General features: G+C 37.0%; 1 protein-coding gene across 1 annotated transcript in view; it reads right to left on the reverse strand.

Moving 5' to 3' along the window:
- Window positions 1-10,092, reverse strand: part of LOC139979148 (asparagine--tRNA ligase, cytoplasmic-like) — a 29,112-nt gene extending 19,020 nt beyond the window's left edge. Inside the window, exons 1-3 of the mRNA XM_071989852.1 lie at window positions 9,834-10,092; window positions 3,777-3,868; window positions 843-908 (exon numbers count right to left, since the gene is read on the reverse strand). Of these exons, the coding sequence (XP_071845953.1) occupies window positions 843-908; window positions 3,777-3,860 (150 nt within the window). The 5' untranslated portion in view covers window positions 3,861-3,868; window positions 9,834-10,092. The remainder of the gene's footprint in view (window positions 1-842; window positions 909-3,776; window positions 3,869-9,833) is intronic.
- Window positions 10,093-11,209: the final 1,117 nt, after the last annotated feature.

Raw genomic sequence — 11,209 nt, forward strand, 5'->3', positions numbered from 1 at the left:
AAAATATCATAACACTAACACAAGGAGTTTTTGAGTTACAGGCAGAAATAACTGATTTTACAACCATTTAGACAAATAATATCTCCATATTTTAACTATGGAAGTTTGTTTGGGCAAAACTTTGTCATGAAGGAAGGAAAATTTAGAAACAACATATATATACTGTATATTACGTGTGTGTAAATAGTCAAACCTTAGCCGTAACAAGGTATGTCTCTGCTATTCTCTTGCTGTCACAATGTGTAAATAGTCAAACCTTAGCCCTAACAAGGTATGTCTCTGCTATTCTCTTGCTGTCACAATGTGTAAATAGTCAAACCTTAGCCCTAACAAGGTATGTCTCTGCTATTCTCTTGCTGTCACAATGTGTAAATAGTCAAACCTTAGCCCTAACAAGGTATGTCTCTGCTATTCTCTTGCTGTCACAATGTGTAAATAGTCAAACCTTAGCCCTAACAAGGTATGTCTCTGCTATTCTCTTGCTGTCACAATGTGTAAATAGTCAAACCTTAGCCCTAACAAGGTATGTCTCTGCTATTCTCTTGCTGTCACAAAACATACCAGCGACATACAGTAAGGTTTTATAATGGATGCATGTCATCTATATCAGCCAAATGCCTACCACCAAAGTATGGTGTATTTCTATCAACTGAGAGAAAGAGATCGGGAAGAGGATGTTAAATGCATATGATAGAAGGATACAAAGTGTAACCACTGAGGCCAACAGCAAAGAAAATAACACCAATGCCCAGGCATTTAAACCAGAAAGTCAGTTAGCTACCCCCTTTTTTTTATCTAAACGAAAGCATCAGAATAACAATTTCATCTGTGACATAACTCACCTCTCCTTCTTTCTTGGAGTCCACCATAAACTTTGGAAAGGGCTCTCCTCCTGCAAGTTTCATTGCCTAAAATATTAAGGACAAAACAAATCATTGTTATGGATCCAAACAATATAATTCCATGACAACATCAAATATACTTGTGTAACGATGTGTTCTTGAAGTTATGTACGCGTCAACTGTGCGTGTGTGAGGGTTTTAAGATTGTTTATGCGTGTGTCGGTTGTGCGTGTTGCTTGGGATGCGTGTGGTGCGTGATTAGTTTGGATGGCGAGTGTTGAGCATATTTTCTTTAAGTAGGGTTTGGAACAGATTGGGAGGCAGTTATGACTTGGAGTTTATAAAGACAAGACTTGTTCTGTTCAGTTATCTTGGTGTTACTAAGAGTTTATAAAGACCAGACATGTTCAGTTATCTTGGTGTTACTAAGAGTTTGTAAAGACCAGACATGTTCTGTTATCTTGGTGTTACTAAGAGTTTGTAAAGACCAGACATGTTCTTTTATCTTGGTGTTACTAATAGTTTGTAAAGACCAGACATGTTCAGTTATCTTGGTGTTACTAAGAGTTTGTAAAGACCAGACATGTTCTGTTATCTTGGTGTTACTTAGAGTTTATAAAGACCAGACATGTTCTTTTATCTTGGTGTTACTAAGAGTTTGTAAAGACCAGACATGTTCTGTTATCTTGGTGTTACTTAGAGTTTATAAAGACCAGACATGTTCTGTTATCTTGGTGTTACTTAGAGTTTGTAAAGACCAGACATGTTCTGTTATCTTGGTGTTACTTAGAGCTTATAAAGACCAGACATGTTCTGTTATCTTGGTGTTACTTAGAGTTTATAAAGACCAGACATGTTCTGTTATCTTGGTGTTACTAAGAGTTTATAAAGACCAGACATGTTCTTTTATCTTGGTGTTACTAAGAGTTTATAAAGACCAGACATGTTCTGTTATCTTGGTGTTACTTAGAGTTTATAAAGACCAGACATGTTCTGTTATCTTGGTGTTACTAAGAGTTTGTAAAGACCAGACATGTTCTGTTATCTTGGTGTTACTTAGAGCTTGTAAAGACCAGACATGTTCTGTTATCTTGGTGTTACTTAGAGTTTATAAAGACCAGACATGTTCTTTTATCTTGGTGTTACTAAGAGTTTGTAAAGACCAGACATGTTCTGTTATCTTGGTGTTACTTAGAGTTTATAAAGACCAGACATGTTCTTTTATCTTGGTGTTACTAAGAGTTTGTAAAGACCAGACATGTTCTGTTATCTTGGTGTTACTTAGAGCTTATAAAGACCAGACATGTTCTGTTATCTTGGTGTTACTTAGAGTTTATAAAGACCAGACATGTTCTTTTATCTTGGTGTTACTAAGAGTTTGTAAAGACCAGACATGTTCTGTTATCTTGGTGTTACTTAGAGCTTATAAAGACCAGACATGTTCTGTTATCTTGGTGTTACTTAGAGTATATAAAGACAAGACGTGTTCTTACAGTATATCTTGGTGTTACTAAGAGTTTATAAAGACCAGACATGTTCTGTTATCTTGGTGTTACTTAGAGCTTATAAAGACCAGACATGTTCTGTTATCTTGGTGTTACTTAGAGTTTATAAAGATCAGACATGTTCTTTTATCTTGGTGTTACTTAGAGCTTATAAAGACCAGACATGTTCTGTTATCTTGGTGTTACTTAGAGTTTATAAAGACCAGACATGTTCTTTTATCTTGGTTTTACTAAGAGTTTATAAAGACCAGACATGTTCTTTTATCTTGGTGTTACTAAGAGTTTATAAAGACCAGACATGTTCTGTTATCTTGGTGTTACTTAGAGTTTGTAAAGACCAGACATGTTCTTTTATCTTGGTGTTACTTAGAGCTTATAAAGACCAGACATATTCTGTTATCTTGGTGTTACTTAGAGTTTATAAAGACCAGACATGTTCAGTTATCTTGGTGTTACTTAGAGTTTATAAAGACAGACATGTTCTGTTATCTTGGTGTTACTTAGAGTTTATAAAGACCAGACATGTTCTTTTATCTTGGTGTTACTAAGAGTTTATAAAGACCAGACATGTTCTGTTATCTTGGTGTTACAGTACTTAGAGTTTATAAAGACCAGACATGTTCTGTTATCTTGGTGTTACTAAGAGTTTATCAAGACCAGACATGTTCTTTTATCTTGGTGTTACTAAGAATTTATAAAGACCAGACATGTTCTGTTATCTTGGTGTTACTAAGAGTTTATAAAGACCAGACATGTTCTGTTATCTTGGTGTTACTTAGAGTTTATAAAGACCAGACATGTTCTGTTATCTTGGTGTTACTTAGAGTTTATAACGACAAGACATGTTCTTATATCTTGGTGTTACTTTTTAAAGACCAGTTAAAGACCAGTTTATAAATGACCAGACATGTTCTTTTATCTTGGTGTTACTAAGAGTTTGTAAAGACAAGACATGTTCTGTTTTCTTGGTGTTACTTAGAGTTTATAACATGTTCTTTTATCTTGGTAAGACTCCGTTGAAGTTGGCAATAAATACACTTCGACGTAGTGACAAATATAACCCCCTGTGACTGGACTCTTTATTAATTTGTTACCACTTGTTAAACTACATTATTTGTAAAGTTCAAAACTATTATATTCACCGCACATTTGTGACTATTACATGGACAATACTCACCTGAATGATGTACAGGTAGTTAAATGAATAGAAATTGCCTCTCAGCCACACTTCTACTTACATCTTAGAGCCATCACCAGTCTTTAAACTATTACCATGAGCATTGGTAAATGTTGAACCATACTCACTTTTAAATGAGTATGGAGAGGTTTGGCCACAGAGCCATCACCAGTCTGTACATATATACTGTAGTTTTGTGTTTTACTATGTATGCAAGAGCATTACCTACAGTGAAGTTTGATCCATACTCACTTGTAAGAGAGTATGAAGAGGTTTGGCCTCAGAACCATCACCAGTCCCATCACTTCCAGACTCTGATATGTAAATGATGTCCATTTCTATCCCTAAAATGAAGACAAAGAAACTTTAAAATTATAACTGTATTATCAACTACATTCATGACAATTTCATGTACAATTAAACAAGTTCAAGCTGCTGGTTAGCGTATAGCATACATACAGTAGAAATGTAGAGGTACATCTTTCATAAAATGAACGTTTGGGGCTTTCGGCACATTCAATTTTGAGCTGTTCATGGCTATTTACTGAACAATTCAAATGTATTGCAGTGTTTTCTATTAAACTATAAGGTGAATATAAATGCTAATTCATTATTTTTGTATAATTTGCAAACTGTGGGCGAAGGGACTTTCAAGAGGAAACCAGAAAACAAAAACGTTTAGTGGTTCCAATGTATAAACATATAAACAGTGTGGTATGCCATACATGTTAATATTCATTAGCTTGTGCACACCAAAATGAAGAGGATTATCCATTGACTATTTATGCAGCAACATAACTAAAGGAAGGTACCGGTGGCATTATGGCATAGTTAACACAGCTACATGCATGAATATTAATGAGGTCTCATAAGCATATGCACTTACATTGTATTAAGCAAGTACATGCATAAAGTTAATTAGACATACTATTTCAGAGGTATCTGATTAAGAATTTTATGTTCACTGATTACTACTCATGATATGTACAAAAAAAACAACACAGTTGATTTTATGAATGCAGTGTCACAAATCTATTATGCCAAGGATGAAAACTACTGTATGGAATGATAGTTCTGGGCTTGTGTTTTAAAGCCATTTCATGCACTTTGATGAATTTAATGACATAACGCTGGAGATTTGCTTATTACTGTAAGTACCAACATCACCACACCAGTATGAACCAAATTTTATGTTAAGCCCCACACACTCATTAATATTCATGACATGAGAACCAAGAACATTAAGGCACATATACTCACCACATACATGTGGAGCATTAATCTTCCGAATTGTATGACATTGATTCAGTTGTGTTTGTTGAGATACCGTGTTTACAAGCTGTTTTTGACAATAACTCATTAAGCCATACCCACCATGAATATTAAAGAGGAAAAAATTGTTGTTGTAAAGAACATGTATCACTACATAGTAACATTACCATACCAAGTATAAACTAAATCAAACATACGGTTGCAGAGAAATTGACATTTTAACAATAAGCCTTACACACACAGCAGTCAAGAGATGCAAGGGCGTAGGAACCGGAGGGCTGGGGGGAGCGCCAAAAAATATGGGGGTGGCGGAAGTATCGTTCCGCCCCCCCCCCCCCCCCGCTTCGCAAGTCAGAAAACCCCTTTTTCATTTCCAAATGAGATAAAAAATCTCAGTTGGAGCACCAAATTGCATCTAAGACCACCTGGAAATGCAAAAAATTTACAAAGTCTTCAGCCCCCCCCCCCCCCCCACTCAAAAGTACCTTCCTATGCCACTAATGAGATGGGAACCACAAACAATGGGGCACATCTACACATCATGGGACATCTAGTATCTATCAAGTGTGACATTGATTCAGCTTGTGTTTGTTCAGATATGTTGTTTACAAGCTAGCCATGACACATACTGTATGCCAGCACGATTGCAACTTTAGTTACTGAGATGCATTGTAATCAAAAACAGGAATGATGAATGATTGAAAATGATTTAATCCTTATAGTTAGAACTTAGAAATCCACCACACTACAAATCATGCCTGTGAGACTTAAACAAAGGTTCTTTCAAAAGATTTTTACTTTTATTTACAATTACTGGTTGATAGGGTATCATTGTCAAACAGACTTACAGTTCTTTAGAATTTGTGTTTTAAAAAACTCATGTGTTACATACACACCCTGTACACACATGCCAACTTGATGTACAGCATATACAGATGTTACACTACTGCAGTGAAAAGTAGGTGATTTTTGTATACTGTAACCATATTCCAATTTCTGTTCCAATCAAATGAGCTTGGTACACGGTCCTAAAACATTATGCACACCTTTGTGAAATCATCTTCATATAAATTCATATTCAGGTAAATGCCTCAGTTGCAGGAAATTAAGCATTTTATGGAATGGAAGAATTGACATATTATTAGAACCAGTTGAAGAACACGAAATATTTCTTAAAAATTAATTGTGGCCGTCCAACCTGTGTTACTTACGAAACACAGTTTCACCAAATCTGGAACCATTCACAACACTGGGGCCCAGTGTTGTGAATGGTTCCATATTTGTGGGTACCCCCAAAATAATAATTCTTTTGGAAATAAGACAAAAGACCTAGGAAACTACATTGAATTTCCAGCAAACCTCCAAATTTCTAATTAATGGCATACAGTTTCAGGCTCAGTTTTTTAAATCTTTTCGATTCACATAAATAAATAACCCTGCTATTCCCCACTAGATTAATCACAATTCTGACAAATAAACTCACTATAAAAAACAAAAGAAATCTTGTCCTCAACTGAGAAACCCTTAGAGTGCACCATCTGGGCGTCTAGAGTAAAATATCAAAACATTGATGATTGATCACACAAGCCCAAACTACTGTATGGTTGGGTTTTGGGGATTATGGACTCTTATCTGTGGTCCCATTAATGCTGCACCTCTGCTATGCCACATTAATTACCAACTTTAATGGTTAACCAATTAATTCTGGTACCACACACAGGTTAAATCTTTGGACAGTTAACCAGTTATGGAAAACGCCCTTTCTGGGGTTTTTTTCTGCTGGCGCTCATGCTTGTTGATAGAAGCATAGTATGTAACTCAACTGAGGTTATGCAAATGAATTTTGGAGTCATTCCACTCTTTTGGAGCACTTAAGAATACAGGGCCAGTAGCAGTGTTTCCGCTAAGCCGCTATTTTGACGCTATGGCTTGCCAATTTGACGCACTGGCGTTCAGAGAGAGAAAAAAAAGGAGGGTTTCATTTTCCCCTTGAATTTTATACAGTGTGAATAGAACAAAAAATCGTTTCAAAAGGCATGGTGTTCAGAACTTCAACTTGAAGTGAAGAAATTATTGCTGTTTCCAATTTATCGTCAGTAATGTTAAATTAGCGATCGTTAACTTTACCGTAGCGCTGTTTTTCTAGACAGTCACATAGATTTAGCTCGATTGCTGTAAAGCTAAAGCATGTAACGTGCACTGATGCATTGCCAACACTAAGATGGTTCGCAATACCAGTGTACTAAATATAATATCTGTATAGCCTACCTTACATTATATTGCAACAGGGTCAGAAATTAGCGGCGGCGACCGGCGATTCGCCCTAGCAAGTGCTAAAAATGCCCTCCGAAAGCACAATTGCGAGGGCGAAAAAGAAATATAAAAAAATCCCCCTCATAATATCAGGTGTCTGTGTAAATTTAATTGTGACATGCTGTTTGCTTTAATTAGCTAGGGTTTGCAGTAGCAGCGCGAATCGCACAAACAGTTCTCACAATCCTGCATCACATTTGATCATATTTGAAGCAGTGCGGAAGGGTCGCGCACAATCACCTGGAACTTCTCACTAACCGCAAATTCACAACAATCTCCGACCACATGGTAGCCTAACTTCAAACTAAGTCAACATGGAACTCTAACCTACAGTAGCCATCTGCTTATTCACTCAAGTTGTGCCGCAAATAAAAAATAAAAATATCCAAGAAAACTGCAATCTTTGACAACATGTTAGCCTAACAACAACACTAAGTCAATGGGAAATGTAGCCTAACCACAGGTTTGCAAAAAAAAAAAAAACTAACAATACTTTGCTTAGCTTTGTTTACATACTTTCCTTGCTGCTATCGTCGCGCACAAGGTAGCCAAACACCACACGTAGTCAATGGGAAAATCTAGCATTTCTTTATTCGCTGAAATTGTGACGCAGTTAGCTAGAACTAAAATATCCATGAAATACTGCAACTTTCGACCACATGTTAGCCTAACAACCACACTAAGTCAATGGGAAATGTAGCCTAGCTAACATATCGGTTTGCAAAAAAAAAAATTGCTGGAAATCGGCAGTTGTTTGGAAGGTATGTGTAATGTCTTAGAGAGGGAATGTTGTATTTTACGTACACCGTTGCTGTGGCGATGGATTGAAGGTTTTAACTTTGATTACTTTTCAGTGGTATAATGGTTTCGTATTAGGTTTTAATACATTATTAAAGGAGAGGGCACCTTCAGTAGAAGTAAACCTGTGTTTTCTATTTCAGTTGATGGGATATTGGTTTTTCGTCATATATTCAGTGGATTGACGTTATTTGCTAAACGATCGCAAAGTTTGGCAATTAAATTTTCAATGAATTTGCTATTCGGTCGTAGCTAATTAGGAAGAGGGTAATTGTGCTTACTTGATCCTGATGAATGTTTACAACCTTTTCCATAAACAGCATTGAATTTTGGAAAAGCGCCCCCTCAAAAAAGCCCATGTAAATACATTAAGGGAGGCATTTTAAACTTTTAATTCTACAAAATAGCCCCCCAGAGCCAAATCTAAATTCCTACCCTGCATTGCAAGTGGTTAGTGGTGCACTATATTTGAGCCAAATTTAGCTTGTAAAAATAAAGCGTATTATGCAACAAACTAATTCATAATTATTTACTGTAGCAATCATCGTTTAAATAAAGCTCAGGGTTCCATGCCTTAATTTAAAATCAGACATTGGATTGGCCGATGTATAGTACAGCAGGGGCGTAGCCAGTAAGTAGCACTGTAGGCCCGGGCGTACACTTTTTTGGCCAAGTTTTTTTTTTTTTAAAACCCCCACAACTTAAATCCATAAGCTTACTGGACGAGTTTTAGAGTCTAGACAGGAAAAACTATTGAAATGAACGTAGCAAGAATATGGCTAAATTAGGTGACCTATTCTTCTGTCATCTAGGCTGTCATTTCTATCGCGTGCCGTTTAAATCAACACTCTACCTGCTAAAAAAGACTAGGATGCGATCTTGTCAGTTTTTTAACATCTAGTTAAGCACCCATTTATGCAGATAATATTTCAGTTGAGAAACATTCCACAGTCAAATAAGCTTATCGTTGATTAACAGACTTTATAGAGCTGCAGCACTTTGTTGCCTGTTGTTACTGGCTAATTACTCTGTACATGCTAATTTTAAATACATTATTTAGTATTGAATTAAGTACTTTTTTAACTTGTTGGTTTTTGGGGTTTAAAAGTGATATTGAATGAGGTGTCTCAAGTTACCAAGAGGCCAGGGAACCAAAATGAACACTCGGGAAGGGCAGTTTCCGGCCATCTGGGGGGGTTAATTTGTAAAACCAAAAATTTCCTTGTACGCTTCGCGCCAACTGATGGTGGCGTTCCGCTCTGATAGTCATGCCTTCAAATTTGAAAATCATGGCTACGCCCCTGGTACTAATGCTGTTGGCAAAATGTAACATTGTGAAAAGTCACGTCAACATTGACCAATTGTGTTTTGGGTTCAATAAAATAATTTTACTCCTACCCTTAGACCCCTCCCCAGGACAAGGTGAGTCAAATATTCAGATATCAGCCATTTTTACTCCATGGGAAATTTCTTAGAGGAAACACTGGCCAGTAGAGAGACCTATCTGAACATCTGGATGCCAATATGATATTGCCATATCTAATCATACTTTCCTTGCACCACTGTGGGAAAATCTAAATCCCAAACAGGTTTGTTTTGACAACGAACCAACATTGTGCTGTTGCATGTTTTGTTCATATACTTTTTTTAAAGAAACTAAGTCCAGGGCTAATATTCTGAAGTGGATGCACCAATGCAAGTAAGGAAATCTAAGTCAAAGATTTTAATTTTGGGATGCCCAATGAATTTGGATGTAGATTTTTGACATTCAGTTTGTACAATAGCATTTTCACAACGGCTAGGTATGTAGGCCTAGTATTAGTAATAGTAAGTTAATGAGTACTATGTGCATGTTATTAGGTCATTCCAAAACTAAATAGTCCTTCATAAAGAAAATGTACGTGTCAATGCAGGTAGCATACATACCGAGCGAAAGAACAGCAGCGAAAGGCAAAGAATGTCGTCCTACTGAACAGGTTTTCGATGGTAGCAGTCTGAAATGCCTTCCGTTGTACTATTTTTGACAGATGTTACTTCTATGACGAACCTAGTCGGTACTTGTTATCAGTCGCAATGTAGCAACCTTTATCTAGAATTATGGATCGAACACACATATATGTTAAAGCATGTAAGCGAAGCTGAAGATCGGATACAAACAAGATAATATTTAAAATTAACGTGAGCAGAGGCACGTGTCACGCCTTTAAAAATTAAATTTCATCATCTTTGTTTTGACAGGGGGCGCTAAATAGCTTTCGCGAAATGACTAAGAGGGTATACTCGGGGTCACATTTTCAGAGCTCTGTGGCAAAGCATATAATGTAATGTTTACCTTATCACTAGTCTCATGACTTCTTTGACTGGTCCAACATGATGCAACGTATGAAAATGTTGCGTATGCTAAATAGATCTTACAATACTGTGTTATGTCGCACGCGTATATTGTAAGTAGTAGAAACAGGGGGGGGGGGGGGGGGGGGGTTTTAACCCCCCACTTTTTGAAGAGGGGGGTTGGCCCACACAATCAACCCCCCTAGTTTTTGCCAGTAATGTTCTGTTATAGCCTATGTTATGTGCTCCAAATGGCATAATAAATCAAATTATTAAATTTGAAATTGTTAAAGTCATTTCAACCTTTTACCTGGTATGCTACATCAACAATTAACGACCGAAAACCGAGTTAAAATTGACCCACACATTATTTCTAACCCCTTTCCCCTACCTCGCGCATTGGAACTTGTAGCTCATAGCGCTAACTTCACCCCACAACAGACATACACAAAATAACGTTTTGTTGCTGTTGAATAGCTTTGGAACTGTATACACTTGCCAACTTCAACGAGGTGAAGGAAGGAAAAGAAAAAGAAGAAAGAGAGAAAAGGATGGAGTAGAAAATACGGCAAGAAAACGGGAAGAGAAAGAGGAACAGTGACAAAATTATTCGAATTTGTAAAGCAAACAGCAGATATCACATCATATCAGTGAGCATGAAAATGGCGTTCCACGATAAACAGCCTCCAAACCATGGGCGTAGATCCTGGTGAGGACAGCGGGACGCGTCCCCACCAACTTTTTCAGTAGTTGGGACATGATATACCGTGTCCCCACCAATTTGTCTTGACCAATAGCTGCATTTCAAGTTCCCCTATATATTGAACTTTGGCGCAGTTTGATCCAGCATTGTGCAAATGACATGCAGCAGTTCTCATTTTATTGTATTTTATCCACAGTTGTTAAATATAGGACGGAAATCGCATTTGCGGCAGTCTATAATTGTTTTCTGGGAGAGGACCCCAGACCCA

This window comes from Apostichopus japonicus, chromosome 13 (genome assembly GCF_037975245.1).
Source record: "Apostichopus japonicus isolate 1M-3 chromosome 13, ASM3797524v1, whole genome shotgun sequence".
Classification (NCBI taxonomy): Eukaryota; Metazoa; Echinodermata; class Holothuroidea; order Aspidochirotida; family Stichopodidae; genus Apostichopus; species Apostichopus japonicus.